General features: G+C 39.1%; 1 protein-coding gene across 2 annotated transcripts in view; it reads left to right on the top strand.

Annotated features, from left to right (window-relative positions):
- CDK6 (cyclin dependent kinase 6) overlaps positions 1-19,646 on the top strand; it is a 134,100-nt gene that overhangs the window by 1,833 nt on the left and 112,621 nt on the right. For both annotated transcript variants that reach the window (XM_056483231.1, XM_056483232.1), the window contains exon 2: positions 1,364-1,838. In XM_056483231.1, the coding sequence (XP_056339206.1) occupies positions 1,606-1,838 (233 nt within the window). In that variant the 5' untranslated portion in view covers positions 1,364-1,605. The remainder of the gene's footprint in view (positions 1-1,363; positions 1,839-19,646) is intronic.

Consider the following 19,646-nt stretch of genomic DNA (forward strand, 5'->3'; position numbering starts at 1 on the left):
GGGCAGGGGTTTCCTGCACACCGGGATCGGGCAGGGATGCCCCGCACGCCGGGCTCGGGGCGGGCAGGGGTTCCTCATAGACCCGGCTCGGGCAGGGATCCCCCGCACGCCGGGCTCGGGGCGGTCCCCGCGGTGGCCCACGCTCGGTGTCGCCCAGTGATGCCTCCGGCGGGGACGCGGGGCTGCCCGGTGGCCGGGGCCGTGCGGTGCCGTGGCAGCTGTGCTGGGAGCTGAAGCCGGCGAGGCACGAGCCGCCTCTGACTGCAGCCGAGGAGAAGGGATGAGCAGTGGGCACAGGTTTTCTTCAGATTGCGCTTTTCACCGCCAGCTAAGGTGTAAGAACAGCCTTAGTGTGCGGAATAGCCCTGGCGCTTTGTCCTTGAATTCCACTTAGGGGATCACCGACTCACCTATCTGGGACTCATTCATCCCAGCACGGTAAAAATGTGCTATAGGATAGGGCTACAGTCGTGGAGGTCACTGTATCACTCTATTAGAAAGGGTCATGGGGAAGGGAGGAATTGGTGTGGAGCTTTGTGAGGGAAGAGGATTTGCCCAGTCCTGCTGAAAGTGGATGAAACTGGATGCAGAATGAAGTGCTTCAGCTCTCCAGCCTCATGCACTCTGCAGGAGAGCGTGCTGTTCCTGAAGATGCCTTTGACCATGCTCCTTTGCAAAGAGCTACCAATGACACATGTAGCAGTATCCACAGCCAACACCCTTGCATGTTAATAAATTTGCAGAAGTGCGTATTTCTGCATCTGCTTCAGCACACAGTGCTTCTTAATATACTGTTGTCATCTAAATATGCATGTATTTTGCCTCTCCACAGGCGTGTTGTTTCTTGCAATGTGATCATGATCTGTTCATGAAGGACTTAGCACAGGAGAGAGCGGACCAAGGCAGAAACCTCCAAATCCTATTATTTACAAGCAAGTTACAGTAATACAGCAAAATACATACCCAGACTCCACCATTCAATGAAGTAAACTTTCCAGTCCTGAAATCCTGACATGGATTCTTGGGTGTGCACTTCCTCTCACACATGCCTAGTTAGCTCTGCCATCCCCATCACCCACGTCAAAGGATCATCATCTTTAGCCCATTCTCAGTAAAACCTCTCAGCGTGCTGCTGCTCTGTAGCCTTCTGCCTAGCCTTCTGCGCTGACCCTGATAACTTTATAGTGTATCAGGCACTTGGGGACGGTTGATACATATGTCACCCTCATGGTTCACATCTTCCTTTCCACCACGATTTTGCTTTGCGTATCTGTATTAGCTTGATTTTAGCAGGTTTTGAACAATGCAGAGTCATGAAGTAAAATAAACTAAACTCACTTTTCTTGCTTGGTTTGTCCTCCAGATTTGTTTGGCTTTACACAGGCAATGCTCCCAAAGACTGTATGATAATTCCTGGTGGCCGAAAGAGGAGGCACGTTCTGGCCAGTACAGAAAAGGAACAAGAACAGGAGGGCAAGAGCTTGCTACTGCCTCTCTGGCAGAGGTACCAAGTGCCTGTCTGCACCCAAGCAAAGTTTTCAGAAAGTGAGTGAGACCAAGAGCCACCTTGGGGCACTTGGAGAGGGGAAGAGGACTGGTGCCGACATGGATAAGGACAGCACAAACCTGGCTGACCAGCAGTATGAATGTGTGGCTGAGATTGGGGAAGGAGCCTACGGGAAGGTGTTCAAAGCCCGAGACTTGAAGAACGGAGGTCGCTTTGTGGCGCTGAAGCGGGTGCGGGTGCAGACCAGCGAGGAGGGGATGCCGCTGTCCACTATCCGAGAGGTGGCAGTTTTGAGGCACCTGGAGACCTTCGAACACCCCAACGTGGTCAGGTGAGGAAGTGGGACCACTGTCCTGATCAGTGGGTTTAGTATGTGAATGGGGTGAGCGAGAGTTTGAGGGGCATAGATGGAATGGACAGTAGTTTGGGTTTGTGGCTGAAGAGAGCACTAAACTGTGTGCATGAAGTGTGGTTTGAGGTTTCAACAGGCCATGATGCTGCCTGCCAGACCTCACCTCATCCCTCTGCATTGCCTCCCACACACACAAACACCCATCTCCAGAGGCATAGGTGTGTGATTTAAGTGTTGGAATGGATGGGCAAGGAGCCATAATATATATACTGTTTCCTCAGGCATGAGAGAAAATTTCAAAAACCCCAACCTCTCCCTGGTTTTGTCTGAACTACTAGTACTGCCAGCTGCTTTAGCAGTCTTTAGCAGCTCTGTTCATTATGGAAATGGCAAGAATGAGAGCAGTAGTGGAATGTGCATTCTGCCTTTTTAGGTGCTTTTATAGAGAGCTATAGATGATCGTGTTAAAGAGAGGCAACACCTTAACACTTTAAGCTTTTCAGGCAGCCTTATGGTTGAGTACTGTTTGGTACTGATTTTCACCATGAGCTGCTGATCATGCTACCAAGAGGGCAAAAGTAGAGGTGTCAGACCTTGCTCACAAAATGGTGGCAGTGTCCCCAGGATGTCCTTTCTGTTGTGTCAATAGCATAAATCCTGGATAAATGGCCTGTGCTCTCAATGATAAAGCTAGCCCTACTGTAACCTCCTACAGTTTTCTGTAGCTAGAAACCTTCAGCAGCCTGTGAACATCTTTTATTAAAATTATGGACTTCAGGAAGTAAGTTTCACTTTGCAGATACCCATATTGAAACTGGTCAGGATCTTGTTGGTGGTGTTATATTAGCAAGACTATTTCCCATTCTTTGTGTTACTTATGCACATATTACACAGCAAAAAGAAACATTTTTGTACTTCACTAACACCAAGAGTCTTTCAGTCTTAGAGAAATAGAGACTCTGAACTTATGGGTGAATTTCAAATTGTATTGCACATGTAATCATCCTTTTTTATAGGGTTTGAGATCAGGGGGTGTTTATTAGGTGCAAGAGGAAAGATGAGACAGAATAATATTTAAATTACAAGAGTCAGTCGCTAGAGATGAATTAACTTTTGTTCATTTCAAGGCAGTGTAATGTGACAGACTCCTTTATGTCAAAACTGAATAGGCAAAGTGAAATGCTGATCATGGAGTGCATGTCATTGGTCTCACTTTAGTGAGCAATGGGACACGTACAGGCTGCAGCTCACACTTGCATTGCTCATCAGGCAAATCCACAGTTAATAACCATTATTTTGGCTGGCACCTAGTAATGCCAGAGGCTTAGTCAGTATACTCCAAAATTGGGCATCATATGTTTAATCACTGAATCAAGTAGCTTGGTTAAGAGGAGCACACACAAAGTTCTGGCTTGGGCAGTAGAGGGATGATGGGGAGTTGTGAAAAATCTTTGAAATTCAACCCATTAGTTTATGGGAGAAAATGAGGATTTAGTTGTCCAGGTTTAGGTATTTGAAAGCTAAATCTTGTTTTGGAATAATCGAACATAATACTTAACTTTTTTTCTACCACTGACATCTTCCCACATGATGTAAAAGATTTTTTTAAGAGCTTTCTAATCTTGAATGTAGCTAAATAATGAAAATAGAATTCTTGTTTTCCAAAGAGCTATTTGATCAGCTGACTATGCAATTGCAGGCTTCTTTTGCCTGATTTAAGTGCAGTTGAATCTCAACAGAGCATTGCATGAATACATTGAAGCTTCAAATATTGTTACAAGCTTGAATGAAAACTAGTTCTCTGCAAAGCAGTGAGTATTTCAGGCAGCAATATGAGAATGTAATTTCAATATAAAAATCTGTGAAAGTGTTCCAGGTCCTCATAGTGGTGTTGTAAAGCCTGTCCCTTTTGCCATAAACAACGTTTCAGACACAAGGGGCTGGTTGGTAATGTGTCAGGGTGCCTGGGATATTGGTTACACACATTTTTCCACAAAAAGACAGAAGATAAGCAATTTCAAACATTGTATCTTCTAAAATGTAAGGAATGCTATTCAAAAACTCTTGTCTTTTGTCGATATTTTTAATCTGTAGAGCAGATTAGGAGCCCTTTGGAGTGACCAGAATCATATCCTTCAAATGGAAAAAATATTTGAAAACATTTAAATGGCATAGTTCTGTTACAAAATATGGTAGAAGAGTTTGCAATTTATTAAAATTAAACATCTATTTTTATATTATGTAAATATACTCAGAAAAAGAAATATTATAAAAGAGGTTCTGCAGTTTTAAGCTGCTGATCTAACTGTACTTATTGAACATATTATGCCCAAAATATTTTAATTGTTTGGGCATGCATTCTGGAAACTGCTATCATGACCAGGCTAATAAATAAAAACAGTTCCAAATGCATTGTCTGCATACTGGATTAAAAGGTACATTGTTTGCACAGCACTGGGATAACAGCACAAATATTTAAAACCAAATATTTTTGATTTGGAAAGGACATTTAGTTTTTCTCTGAATATTACAAGCAACTAGCCTGAGAGAGCTATGCTGGAAGTGCAAATAATGTGTTGTATCTGTTACCTCTGAGTAGGGGCATGTGTGATCCGTGAGTTACTCAACCACACCAGCAGCCATTGAGTGAGTCAAAATTTAGACAGACTTTGTACAGATGAGCTGCACAGGCCCTGTGCTCCTCTGTGGTACTCAGGCATCAGCTAACAACAGAGATCTCAGGCCACATGAACTTAAACTGAGAGTCATTTTCAACTCAAATGGTAGCTCTAGGCTTCTTCAGAGAGTGCAGTAAGAAGCCCAGGGCTTCTCTGTTGCCACAAAGTGATGCTAAATGTGAAGAACAGTTTGGTAAGGAAAGACCCAATACTTTCTAGGCATAGGTAGAGCTCCATGGCTTTGCTTGTCATAGAACCAAGATTCAGGACTGGCATTGCTACTCCAGCCCAGGATTGTCATAACAATTGTAGATTCACTTACTCTGAGGAATAGTGCCAAAATTGGTTTCCAGTGCTTGGCACTAGGATTGGAAGAGAATTTTCTCTGTTAAGGGAGAGATGTCTAAATAGCACAGAATAATTTTAAACATAATATTTATCATATTTTTCCACGCTACTGCTTGCTAATGATGAAAGCTTTGTTTTGTATTCCTTTGTTCCAAGTCTGTAATTTCCATATTTGTACAATGAAGAGATGCATTTTTCGCAGCAATTGTGCTTTCCAAAGATAATGAAATTAGATAAGACTTCACTGCAGAATAAAGCAGCACGGGTGCAAGAAAAGAATCAAAGGGAAATACAATCTTCATCAGAACAGTGATGGGAATGCAAATCTCTGTATTGTAGTGGGAATAAGGAGAGCTGATCTCAATTTTTTTAAGAAAGGCATGGGGAAAATGCAGTTAGGATAATTGCTATGTGCTTAAAATCCTTTGCTGTTTGCATTTGCCCTTTTTATAGAGCTTCTCTCTGCCAGGACACCTTACTCTATTCTATTTATTTTCACAAAACAAAGTTAAAAATAGAATCTTCAAGAGTAAAGCTTACTGTAAATCAATCTGAAAATAGCTATGTTGTGGGCTTGGAAAAGTCCCTTGTAGCTGGTAGGATGATCAAGGTGCTCCTCTAGCTCACCTTTCACATAATAAGATGTAATGCTTTAATAAAACTTCTAATACATACTGTAGGTAAATATGGCAAAACTTGGTCCGGCAGTTAGTGCTGTTCTAGTTGGGAAAAATGAAATATATGTAGATAAAGAACAGACTTTGCCAGGAATAAATGACATATTAGATTCAGGAAATTCCTGTGTGTAAAACCCTGCTACAAGATATCTGTAAAAATTCTTCTTGTGCTTATAATGCTAAATTCAGCTGTATCTTGCATTCATTTTATCTCTCTCCTGCTGGTAATCAGATGAATCATTTTCGCCATCTTCATCATCATCAAACTGTGAATTTGCACTCTGGGAAGGTGATATGCAAGACAGACTACTGTAGTTCTTGGCAAGCTTATTTTCTATCATATTTGTATTTAACAGTTTAAATAGCACTAAACCTTAAGCAAATTGAACAAAAATGCAAAGCTGTATATTTTTGTTTCCTATCTCATAGCTTTTCTTTTATAAATACAACTTCTTTAGCATTTTCATGGTTTAGTAACTATTTAATTTTAAAATAACTGCCATTATTGAATATAAGCTATTAAAATATAATCTAGTCTGGGTTGCTATTTCAAAGGTGTCAGAGATCTTGCCATTCAAAGTGCTCATAACCATGTCAGAATTAAAAATCTTGATTCTCTCCTTCCTGTTACTTTGCAGAATATGTGCCCCAGCTGATTGACTTAGGTTCAACAGAATGATCCACCTAGCTGGAAGTCTAAATCTATTCCTCATTCTTTCCTGTATACAAATCAGTGGAGGGGAGAGCACAGTAACTATGACTATTTGCACAGTTATGCCATGTTCAAGTTTTTATGTTATTTTATATCCATTGAACTATAAATGTCACTGTAAACTGCTGTGTGTGGTACAGCAGTCATGCCAGGCTGCTTTCCCTGCCTTTGCAGTCCAGTGGTCCAAGCTGTTGTCTCTTGGCTTGCACTTGAGTGCTTGGTGGAGCTGATGAACTGATTGCATTCAAGGCCATCTGAGTGCTGGGGAGAGAGGCTGGTTCACAGGTCACTCCTCCATCCCTGCATATGCTGATGTAAAGACCAGCACTTTCTTGACTTCCTCAAAGGTCCCAGAAGTGTTTAATTGGCTTGGGGCTTAAAATTTCCTTATTCTTAGAAGGTCTTTTTATAAGTGTCTTAAAGTTCCCTGTCTAACCCGATAGAGCATTCAGAACATATCAGTAGCAGATCATCAATGCCTAGTTAACCTTTTGGAAGACAATTTGAACATGTATTTGTTTTGCTTTTTTCTGTTTGTTAAACTGAAATAATGGGGAAGCATACGGAGGGAAAAAAATTCAAGAGGCTGTAGCTAGTTTTATTTCTTTTTCTAATTTTTGGTGATGCTGATGTTTGCTTCTGCCTTTATTACTGTACTGTTAATGAGTTGAAAGGATGATCTTCTCAAAATCATTGAGATGTTCCATCCTGTCAAGTGAAACATTTCTATTTTAAGGGGTGTTTGTCTCTAGTGTATTCTGCTTCCTTCCTTCATTTTTCTGCCAAGCTAATGTTAAACTTCCAGTCCGTGAGGTCATTCTTGCACATCAGCAATGTTCTGTATTGTGTGATACAATTTATTTTTGTGTAGCATCACTCAGTATGGCACTCGGCAAGCCCCTAGAGACAAAGAAATGATCTTTGCATTGCTAGTTAGAAAGATTGTCTTGTATGCAGAAAGAGTAAAATAAGATACAGGGATGGAGTGGAGCAGAAGAAACTGAACTTGAAACTTGCCATGTATTCATGTGGCAGATGAATCTCAGCTGAGGTAGAAATGGTGGATGAGTAATGGGAAGGAAAAACTGAATGAGCTTGAGAGTCAGTTTTAGTCTCACACAAACAGGATGGTCTTCAAGGCAGATGTGAAGACGGGAAGTGCCTTGGCAAGGGAAAGGCATTTCCAGGCTGGAGAGCAATTTTGGTCAGAAGGCAAGGGAGATCATCCCTGCACTGACTGGCCACTGTGAGGGACACTGCTGAAGTCTTGGGGAGGAAGGAGAAATTTGTCAAGTGGTCAGAGGACACTGGATAGAGAGTGGGCATGAATGCTGGCTTGTCATCATCTGCTTGCAGCCTTACAGTACACAGAATGAGCATGTACAGGGAAAACAAGGATACTGTTGCCAATCATGATTTGTTTGTTAGTTATGGATGTGATAGTTTAGTTTTAATATATGATCTGGAAGAAACAGGACAAGATAAGAGCATTTCAGGAAGGAAGGGTTGAGTATGGAATGGACTTCAGAGCCTTAGGAAATTCAGTTTCTGGAGTGAGTACAAGACCATTTAGAAAAAGTATTTTATCTCGTTCTAAATCTAAGTTTTTTACAAAAAACATGTTTCCAGTCTTTGTATGAGTAAATACTAGTCATTTTAGCTTACGTCTAGTGCTCTCTTCCTTCTTTAAATTTGTGGATGGTCATGTCTGTGCTTGAAGACATTTGGACTTCCTTGGGTCCTGCCTGGAATGGAAAACCAACTTCTTTCACAATAACCATTGCTGATGGCAGGCTGTGACTTCCAGGCAAGGGTGTGGAGTGGGATCCAGGATTCAAAACTGAGCTTTGAAAAGGTTTAGAATCCAGGAGAGTAGATAGTCCACACTTACAGACAGGGGCCAGAGTAGATTTATTGGGACTTTGCAGTTTGCTTCATGGTACTCACTTCTGACTGGAACAGAGCAGTGAGAAGAAAAGTTGCTTGCTTTCCAGGGTTTAAAAGAGAGCAAGCTGGACCTGAAGTCAATGACTTAGCAAAGCATTAAGTCACTCATGTGGGCTTGGTAGGATTTAAGCCATTGTTTGAAGCTTAGCACAGGTCTAAATGCATTTTCAAATAGAAATAGCTATGATACTAAAAGTGAACTGAATTTTAAAACATCTTTCTGGATAGAGTTCAGGGACAATATACATCAGAATATCAATCACAGATACTGATTCTTATTCATGTATTAGACTAAAGCCTTATTTCTTGAGAATATTTCTATTAAAAATGAATCATGTGGAATAAGTAATATAACTATCCTGACAAGAGTAGTAATATGAATTTGACATCAGGAGTGGTTTTCATCACTATAGGTGATGTTCTGAAGTTTAAAAAGTATTCTATAAAGTAATGAACAGTGCAGTTCATTCCTAAACTTGGCTCTCTATAGAGGATTTAGTTTGCTTGGTATGAAGTCTAGTTATTTTCCAGTATTGCTGAACAAGTTACTTCTTCATGATCTAACAAATTATCAGAAGATACTTGTTCCCATATACATACATAACTAAGCTGTGTTTTTTCTTTTGAAAGAGAGATTTCTCCACGTATGCCTTTTCTTCATATCTTCTTATATTCTGAAAAATACTTCTAATTATGCAGGCACAATTATTTAACAGGTATATATTTAAACTCTAAAGAATTTGTATTTAATAAATAAAGCACTTCAGAATTTTCCAAGGAGTACTTTTTTTGATAGTGTCCTTTGACGTTTTCTATTTGGGAAACTGCCATTTAGGAAGCTTTTGATGTGAAATGATTGTCAAAGAGTGGAAATGTGGCAATTAATTTCTGAACTCTTTTTAAAATACCTCATTGCATCCAAATTATTGTATTGAGTTTTGCATTTATTTATTTGAAAATCTGTCCCATCATTAGAACAAACAAGTAAGTAGTCTGCTAAATAATCCCTTTCAAATCAGATCTTAAATTTCTAACAACACGGTTGTGTTTTCTTTAGGTAGAATAAAGAACATTAAATGAGTAGTAAGAAACTTATTCATTTGACACTTTAAATGTTTTTTTAGCGTTTCAGAAGAAGAATGGGTTTTTATCTGAAGTATCTCGCATAATGTTTGGGATGAGGTGAATGTTTCACACACCTAAATACAGGATATGCCAATTTGCTGGTATTGGTAGAGTTGTCCTTGAGTGGATTTCCCATGACATACCTAGCAAATGATCTATGAGCTTATCAAAAAGTTCTGTACTGTTTTAAAAGGGTTCATACCAACACTGACTGCTTATTACTCTGGATTATCATTCACAGCTGGCCGATCTTCTCTTGATAAAAGAAAATAAAAAACTAACTCAGACATGAATTCATCTTTACAGGAATTTCCCATATTTAATGATAGAAAACTCAGTTCTAGTGTAGATGAATCATACTGAGTTTAAGTGAAACCTATTGAGTTTGGACTTTTGAAACATTAGTCAGTGCAGAATATTACATATTTTGATAGAAACAGAGAAATGAAGTGAGAAATAGAATGGAAAAGCCTGTGTGATTTTTTTCTTCTCTCTTTTATGTGAAACTTTGGCTAGTCTTTTAATATCTATTTGAAGTGTGGTCAGTGTGATAAATTGCTGTTTAACAATGCCAGAGAACTCCCTTTTCCCTGAAATCAATTAATTATAAACTGGAAATTTCAGTACTTTGTTCACTGTTTCTTAAGTTAGCATATTTCTGGGAGCTTTCTGTGATCGTAATTCCTAGCTGCACTGTTGCTTTTGTTTCTCTTCATCTGTGGAGCCAGGGCTCTACTGTAAGGATAGAATTCTATCACTTTTTTTTTCCACATTTGATGTGGTATTTTGCATACAGCTGCAGAGTAGACAGTTACCTTTGAAAAGAACATTTGGCTGGTTTAATTTGATTAGAGCAAACCACCTCAATCATTACTGAACTAAGACCGTTTTCACTTCAACTTGGCTGTAGGAGTTGGGAATGTACTGACTGTGCTTAGATGTTTGGGGGAGGACTCGTTTGGATACACAGCTACCACTGAAGTGAAACAACCTTAGAGGACCTTGCATACTCTGCTCTTTCCCAATAAAAAGGGAGGGCTGTGAAGCCATTGAATGTCACATTTAACTTTCCCTCATTGTGACAAAGAATTGAATCCTTTTTCTACAAAAAATTGAAAGTGTTTAATGCATAGAAGTACAGAAGCATACATTTCTTAAAAACACCATGATACTAAAAACATACATAGGATAAGAAAGTCTTATATTTACAACAGATGTAAAACATGCCTAGCAACAGTATTTTGAATAAAGTTGTAATAAAATCCAACATATAAATAGAAATATGGCGGGATTCTAATAGATACATTATATCCAAGTTAAAATTGAATCCCTTTTAGTAAGTCTCAGTAAGATTCACTCATTTGGTGTTTCGATTTTCTACCCTTTTCCTCATTATATAAATATATTGGGGTGGTTTTTTATTTAGCATATTAAAGATCAAATTAGATGCTTAAGATTCACATAGAATACTATGTGTTCTGTATGATTTTTGCTTTTCAGTTTTCCTCACCGATGATAACATAATTTTCCTAGAAAAACTCTCATCGTTGTCTAGAATATAAATATGTCTTAAAATAATTGACAGACCTTCAATAAATTGTAGTCAGCTGGTATTCTCTATAAAATACAGTTCTGATCTTTAAGTGCCCTGACTTCATGGTAGTGCATCATCATATATACAGTATTTTAACCAGAGGACTGGTTAAAGCTGAAGGAAGAGTTTCTGCTTCTTCATGCATTATGTTCCAAAAAGCAATATGCATAGTTAACTGTTCATCTGTGTCATCAGTCTAACACTTGCTGCTAATGGCAGAATTGCCTACGTATCTTCTAACTAATCCAAGAATCAAGTTGCACCTTTAGGGCTTGAGTTTCCACTGGGGAGTTGAAAAAGCTACACTGATTCAAACAGCTTTGGCTGTTCAAATCATAGGGTCCTAATGTTAAATGAACAATAATGCATTAACACAGGCAGACTGTGCAGAGGTGTCCCATCAAGCAGGCATATTTGAGACTTCACTGTTTAGAGTTTAGATGCTGCAACTATTGAGTTCACCAAACTTGAGGTGTATAAAAATTAATTAGTTTTTCGCTGAAGTAGATTTAACATTTCTGTTTCAGTCCTGATTACACTCCCTTTTTGCAACACAAATAATTCCTCTCTAACTCAGTATGTATCCTCTGAAATACTACGTCTGCTTCTGTGTGGTCACCTAAGCATCTTGTACGTTTTCTCTCCAACTCCAGGTTGCATCACAGATAGAGTCATTTCAGTGCAGTGTCCATCTTCTTCAAGGGCAAATGCTTCTAGAGCTACAGTTAGAGACTTTGCTGTACAGTCTTGAAATTTATGTCTAATGTTACTCACTAACACAGCACTAGAACCTTTATTACTGATTTCCAGGTTCCTTCAGGACAGTGAAAGTCAATGACCTGTATTACTTCTCTGTGCTAGGAAGTGGATTATAAAGTGAATCTCGTTTTGCCGACTTTATCTATCAGCATACTTTGTATTTGTGAACTTTATGACATAGAGATTAGGCAACATCTGCAGTTTAATTAGTGTGTTGTTTATCCTTAGATAACCTTCTAGATTGTTAATGGAGATAGGCCTACCCACTGATCTTTGTGGTTTCCTCGCAGACATCTCTAATCAATTTGTTGCCTCACTGTTTATCTCTGCGTTTTATAAAATGCTGAGCAACAAGTTTTCATCGAAGCAGTAATACCCAAATCCAGACAGGTTGGAATCAATGACTGTATTCTGAAAATTAGAATGATATGTCTCATTAAAGTTAAGGCAGGGCCTAGACAAGTTAATACTTTTGCAGAACCAAGCACTTCTATCTCTTCATTGCATAGAATCCCGTTCATCATACTGCCTTCATGTTTGTAGCATCATTTAAAACAAAAAAGGCGTTTCTGAATTCTTTGCTGCTTATTATTCATATTGGTTCTATTCTTAAGAACTCAGGAAGGTTTTATTACTTTTAAATTTTATTTGGTCAGATTAAAACATCATTTAGAGATGTCAGTTATTTCAGAAGCAAATATTTGTGCAGAAGTGAAAAAATACAAACAGAAGTGAGACTGCAACTGAGGATTATGTCAGTACAAGAACAGGATTTAGGATTTGCACAGAAGAGTCAGGTAATCTATTTGACTAAAAATGAAAGGTAATTTTGGATATAGATAAATGGCAGACAGGTAAATGACGCTGATGAGGGAGTTTTCTTAGAAGACATTTAAAATATATTGCAATATCCCAAATCAAAAGGGTTTTGTGATGTTTGTAAGAAAATGAAATTCAAAGACTGCTTGGTTTCCAGTAAACCAAAGTTGAGAGTGAACAAGACTATCCTGCAGAAGCAAAGCTGAAGTAATGAAAAGCAAATAATCTTTTCCTGTCCTGTACATCAACGCAAGGATATTGAGCCTATGATTCTGGAAGAAGCTATAAACTAAACTAAATTCACAAAAATACTCAAAAAGCACAATTTAACCACTGTTCATGGTAGACAAGTTTTAAAGACAAGTAGACAAGTTTTAAAGACAAAAGTTATGGATAAAATCAATGAAGTAGCTCTTCCTCTTCCCACAGAAAAGAGAGATCACTCTCAGCATAGCCTGAAGTAACTTGCAACAGCTGATTTAAGAAATTCTAATAGTCAAGACACACAGTCATAGTGGCCATAATAATTAAGTCTGACATTTTTGGAAAAGGGATGGTTCCCAAACTTGACATAGTAACAATAGGCTTTAGAAAAGAGAGATTAAGAAACAACAAGTAATCAAAAATTTAGCAGTCAAGAGGAATGATATGAAAAGGCTTAGATTTGAAATGGTGGGTACTTAAAACAGAAGCATGGGTTTTGTCACTTGGGTCATACACCATTCCCTGACATCATGCTCTCTCCAGTCACTGAAATCCTGGCTACTGTTTTGGTCTATATCCTCTTCCTGGGTGCTAGATGCAGCAGGACAGTTTAAGAGTATTGGATTCTTAAACTCTCTGAAGGAACCGGAGATATTCAAGGGAGACAACTGACTTTCTCCACCCTTTTTATGGCTGTGCTCCAGTATATCCTGATGGATTCACAGAAGCTACTCATAACCATGCATAGCAAGATAGGGGTGTGAGATAATTGTGAGTAGACACTTTAATCATCTGAATATTAAAAGTATACTCCATCCTAGTCATTTAGGGTCCTCCCATAGTGAGTGCAGAGTGAGCATGTCCTTTAGGAAAATAATTCATCCCACTCACCCTTGGTGCCCATGCTGGAATACAGTGAAATGCTCTCTGGAAATGCTCATTTTAACTGTAGAGGGAGCCCAGGTGGACACGCTTGAGAAAGTGGGCCCATGGGAGTCTCATGAAGTTTACAAGACCAGGTGCTGGTCCTCCAAGTGCTGGTCCTGCACCTGGGTCAGGGCAACCCCCAGTGTCAACACAAGCTGTGGATGAAGGGATTGAGAGCAGCCTGTGGAGAAGGATGTGGGGATGCTGGTGGATGAGAGGCTGGACATGACCCAGCCATGTGCACTCACTGCCCAGAGAGCCAAATGTGCCCTGGGCTGCACCAAAAGCAGCGTGGGCAGCAGGGCAGGGAGGTTTTGTCCCTCTGCTCTGATCTGCTTTGGTGAGGGAGACCCCACCTGGAACACAGCACCCAGCTCTGGGTACCAGCTCAGGAACGACATGGACATGTTGGAGAGAGTCCAGAGCAGAGCCCCAAAGATGGTTAGAAGGATGGAGCACCTCTCCTGTGAGAGAAAGCTGAGAGATTTGTGTTTGTTCAACCTAGAAAAAAGGAGGCTTTGGGATGACCTACTTGTGGCCTTCCAGTACCTGAAGGGAGCCTGCAAGAATGAAAGAGGGAGTTTTTACAAGGGCTTGTAGTGACAGAACAGGAGGGAATGGCTTTGAACTGGAAGAGGGTAGGTTTAGATTAGATACTAGAAAAGAATTCTTTACTGTGAGGGTGGGTGAGTCACTGAAGAGGCTGCCCAGAAAAATGGTGGGTGCCCCATCCATGGAAAAGTTCAAGGGTCGACTGGATGTAGCTGACCAACCTGGTCTAGTGAACGGTGCAGGGCAGGGGGATTGGAATTAGATGATCTTTAGGATCCCTGCCATCCCAAACTATTCTATTCTAATGCAGGGTGGCTGCCTAACTGTAGCTTGCTCCATCTCAATGAGATTAATGCCAGTCAGTAAGGTTTGAAGGTGAAAAGTGCTAGTAGGATAGAGGAAGTGCTAGTAGAGCGTTTGTACAGTAAATAACAGATGTCATAAAATCAAATAGGAAATTATTTTGGGTGTGAGAGAACGAAAAGTTAGTATTGAAATCAGAGGGTACTTGTACTGTGAGAATTTACATGGAAGACATGAGAATTACAGGGGAAATTTTTTTTAACCAAAGTCTGTCGTACATGGATTGTTGGTAGTCAGTCAAGGCTTGTTCAAGGCACTTGTTCTTACCACTTGGCAAAAATTAGGCACTTTCTCTAATAGGAGAATGTGGGTTTCTGTGACATTTAATGGCTTCAGACAATCTGCTTCTAGTTTGTGTTTGGCATTAAAGTGCTAAAGGGAACTGATAGTAGCTGGGAGGGATGGGCATTGCCTGCTTACCCTGCACCTAATTTTAAACCCCAGCAGAAGCCATTTTGGTCAAAAATAGTTCATGCTTCACAAGAGGAAAAGTAACTGACAATGTGTGTTGGAGATGGCTGCTCACGCAGTCTACAAGTAGTTTAAGGCACCTTTCAAAACTTTATCAGTTGTGGTTTCACTTTTTGTCATTACTCTTCACCCTGCCATACTGATCTCATACAGGATTTGCCCTTAAGTAGGTTTATTATGTCATTATTGAAAAAAATTTGATGCTGCACATAGTTTCATTGCCTCAATTTAATTTTGGGCAAATTGTGTGATTGTACAGTTGTAAATAGTTGGAAAACTCTGGGGTCTAACTTACATTCCAGTCTTCATTATCCAACACCTGAGTTTTTGTAAGGGAGGGGAGCTATATCTTTATTTCTTGGAATAATTTTGGTGGAGTTTCTATTTTTCAAAACATGTGAGCCCACATTGCTCAGTAACAGCTTTCAAAATTAAAATCAGTGAGTCAATACTGCTAAAAGATTCTGCTCCATGATTTTTTATGTTAAGTGTCTGTTTTATAATTTGATATAATATGTTTGAAAACAGTTTTATTATGGAACTACTGAGACAATATAGTAGTAGTGAAGTAAATAATCTGCTCTATTAAGCTATTTGGATATGCATATTACACGTGGGTATATGTGGAAAGTCATGAAAATGTCAAGATTTGACTGCATTTAGCTTCAGAATTATTATTTTGTAATATGGATTAGTATTGTTAGACATACAGGACTGCAGTTAGGTCATTGTCTTTGCTTTAAAAATGTGTGAGCAGTTTTCTATTTAAAAGTTCAGAAAAAATGGGAAGGGTATGAGAACAAGTCAGGAAACAAACCATCCCAAAAGCTAATGGTTTTTAAAAAGTTGCATGATGTTGAAAATTGGAAGATGAAACTGAAACTCCATCTCACTCTTAATAAAATAGTACATTTTATTCTGGAAAGAGTAAATAAAAATTATAAATCCTAATGTCAGTGGCAGAGAGCCCAGGCATCTTTTGGCATCTATTGGCTTAACCTCACCTGGGCAGCAGGTGACTCAACAGGGAATGTCAATGTCTAAAAGCAGCATAACCAGGTTTTTTTGTAGATGGCTTTTCTCTCCTCTTGTTTGTAGTACAAATATATATTTTCAAGGGATTTAGAGAATATTTAGATGATGTGAGTATGTGTCTCCTTTGTTGATTTTTTTAAAGTTTTCAGATCTTGCAAAATTCAAGGTCACTTTAATCTTTCTTCTTTCAAGCATGAAATTGCCATCCCTAATCAGCAACAGTCACTCAGTTCAAGAACTGTCATCCCAGACCACATCCTTTATACAAAAATATTGCAATAACATTTGTCAGCTTTTAAATGGAGGCTTTTTTTGAAGTCTGTTGAATTCTTGAAATAAGATTAAAATCTTCTGAATGGATGTGGGGTATCATGGCTTTCCTAATATACTGATTACTGTTATTTTCACAAGCCTGAAAAAGTGTTCCTTTGCTTTGAAAGATGTAAATCCATGTTCCTTCTTTGCCTTCAGTGGTGAAATTGTGTGAACAATACTGAGTTTAGATCCTTAGTCATACACCATAAGTGCTTGTGTACAGAGGCATCCATAGAAATGAGGACTGCTGTGTCAACCTGGATGTAGCAAAGAATAAAGCTCTACTGTGTATGTTTCTTCCAATGGACTTGAGACAGCTATTGGTTAGTCAAATATTTCCATAATTGAAACACAGATTCTTACATTAGAACATCTAGATGCCAGTTGTGATGTTTGAAAACCAAGATATGCTTGCATGAAAAGTAGGTAAGGGAAATCACCGGATAGTTTGTCTTTCTTCACAGAAAATTACTTCACTTCTTTGATAACTCAAGAAAGCAGCTGAATGGACCTTTATAAAATATGTGAACTAAGTCACTTCTAAGTGGAGACAGCTGGGGTCTGTTTAATATCCTATGTAAAATGGTAGAGGTCAGCTTCCTGGAATAACTTAGGAGTTTCCTTTCACGAATATCCTACTGCTTCAGGGACCCGGGTGATGGTAAGGTTCTCAGACGAGTGTGCGCCATAAGGAAAAGCTCCAGGGCTGGAGCTTTCCTAGCTCTGCATTTGCTGTGGAAGAGTGGGAAGCATCTTGTGGCCTGCAGTATCTACACATTCTTAATGTAAATGTCTCTTGGGAGAGTGCTTATTAATGCAGGCAACTAGTCTCAGTTTTTTCCTTCCAATCATGTATTGTGATTTAGGTTTTAGGATGCTAATCGAAAATCATTGAGAAGTCATTGAGAATCTTCAAGACTTTGGACAATGAGTGATTCCCAAATGTACTGATTACCCTAAATACATAGATTATTTTGTAATTTGGGGCATTTGTTCCTAAATCACTTAACCTTACCTTAAAAGTTTTATGATTTTTTTCCTCCATGCAATTAATGGAGGAACATCTTTACTACCTAAGATCGTATATTCCCTTAATGTTTTCCCTGTATCTATTCCATTTAATTAGTCCTTGAGTTTAGAATCTGATTTTATTTCCTGTCTCCTGCTATTCTGTTGTGTGTTGGACATGTCAGTAAAAGAAATTATCTTTGTAGGCCAGTATCACTGGTAACTGTTCACTCACACAAAAATTCAGAAGTTATATGGGTACAGCAATTGATAACATTGGTAGTTCAGTGACACCATAATTAAATACCTGTGGTGCAGTAAGCCTGAAGATTCACATGAAAAACTGATAATGCCCAATATGATTACATACTTTTCATATTTATGACAATTTGTCTTTTCCTTGACTGCTTTTTAAGGTTGAAGATAAACAGAAGCACTGAACTAGAAGTAAGAGGAGTAAGTGTTTCTGTTAGATGAGGAAAAGCTGAAGATTAGGAAAAAACAGTAGTGTCACTGGAATGGGCAGGCTTACCACCGTAAAGGCTTTTGTAGACTGTGGTGGTTCTGTGGGGCATGTTGGTGTGTACCATTGCCTGTTTAGTCAACTCTACAAAGGCTCAAGACCATCAGCTGTGGTATTTTTGTGCTGTTTCTCCCAACAGAGGTAAATAGGGTGATTGTGGAGTTTTAGGGTGGAATATAGAAAATAATGAGGAGCAATTCCTCCAGCCTTCATTGTCTCTTGACTTATTCTTGAAATGAAAATATTTACATTAATAAAACAATTAATATATGGATATAAAGGGTTAGAACAATTTCTGTCTCACCCAGTATTTAAATTCTGAAGTGAGGAAGGTAGTTCATGGTGTACAGAATAGTGTAAGAGCGGGACAGACCTGAAGCGGTAATTCCTGGCAAATTAAGGCTCTTGATGACTTCTCTATGATCTCAAGTAATCTATGTCCACTGCTTTGTAAGTCCTTCTAGCATTTGCAAGCAGATGGGAGCCAGCCCTGCCTCCCTCCCAGGCAGATGCCTCCCGAATCCACTGATGGTGAGAGCTGGCTGCCAGCCACGAAGCCAGGCTAGCCCCAGAGCCTCAGCCATGGGCTCTGCTGTGCTCAGGCCTCCCTCAGCTCTGTCTGCCTGGGCATCGCAGAGCACACCCTGCTTTGCTGGCACCACCTGCATACATGGACCTTGTTTTCATTTGCCTAGATATAAAAATGTTTTAGCTCTCCAGGAAACAGACCTTGTTTTGCAAGATTTATTAAAGTTTGCTCATTTCTTTCAGAATGTGAAAGATGATGTATGCAAAACAATAAAAATGCAGTTTTGCCGTGTGTTTACATCTGATGTAAACTGTAATTTACAAAATGCTGAATTTATTTCAAAACTACCCATACATTAAAAAGTAAACCTTCATCTCATGCTGCTGAAAGACGCCCCAAAAGAAATAGTTGCCTTTGCCCTGTAGTAATAAAAGTCAAATAAAATTTATTACCAACTCAAAATGCTCCTAACACCTAATTTTCATTACCATACTCTTCAAATAATCTTTAATTTGTTTTCTTTTACATATGTATGCAAGAGTTTAAAGGAAATACTTAAAGAGCTGTATAGCCTGTGGAATACTTCACTCCATGTGCATTAATCTTTAAATGGTTGGCTTACTGTGCCATGTAAACTGGCTAGAAAGGAAGGAAGCTTGTATCAGACATCTACCTTAAGAACTGGAGGAAAACAGCACCTGAGAATTTTAAAAAAATAGGTATTATTTTTTACTTTGCATGTGCTATAAATTAATTTTTAAAAAGATGGCTTGATAGAGGAGGTGACAGGACAGGCAAGGAGCTTGCGTGGCAAGATGTGAGTGGCTGTGAATGGGCAAAAGACCACTATGATGTCCACCTCTTAAAACACTTGAAAGATGTAGTTCTGATGAAACATGTAAGGAATTTGCATGCTAATGGAAGAAAGGATCCCTTTTTATGTATCGAGTGTTTAAGAGCAATTGCCCCCAGCTAAATTTATTAAGCTAGAAGAATCTTGTAAATTTCTATTGAAGATTTATTAGTCCCATTTGTTTTTGTTCTTCAAAACAGGAATATTAAACTCAATCCTGCAAGTTTGTCACAGGTGAAACTCCCTTTCAAATTAAAGGAAATCCTGGACCTGTGCCAAAGCAGTTAAATACATACATTGACTTCATGAGGTCTAGGTAAAGGCTCTTGTATGCTGAGCTGTGTAGGA

This window comes from Oenanthe melanoleuca, chromosome 2 (genome assembly GCF_029582105.1).
Source record: "Oenanthe melanoleuca isolate GR-GAL-2019-014 chromosome 2, OMel1.0, whole genome shotgun sequence".
NCBI lineage: Eukaryota > Metazoa > Chordata > Aves > Passeriformes > Muscicapidae > Oenanthe > Oenanthe melanoleuca.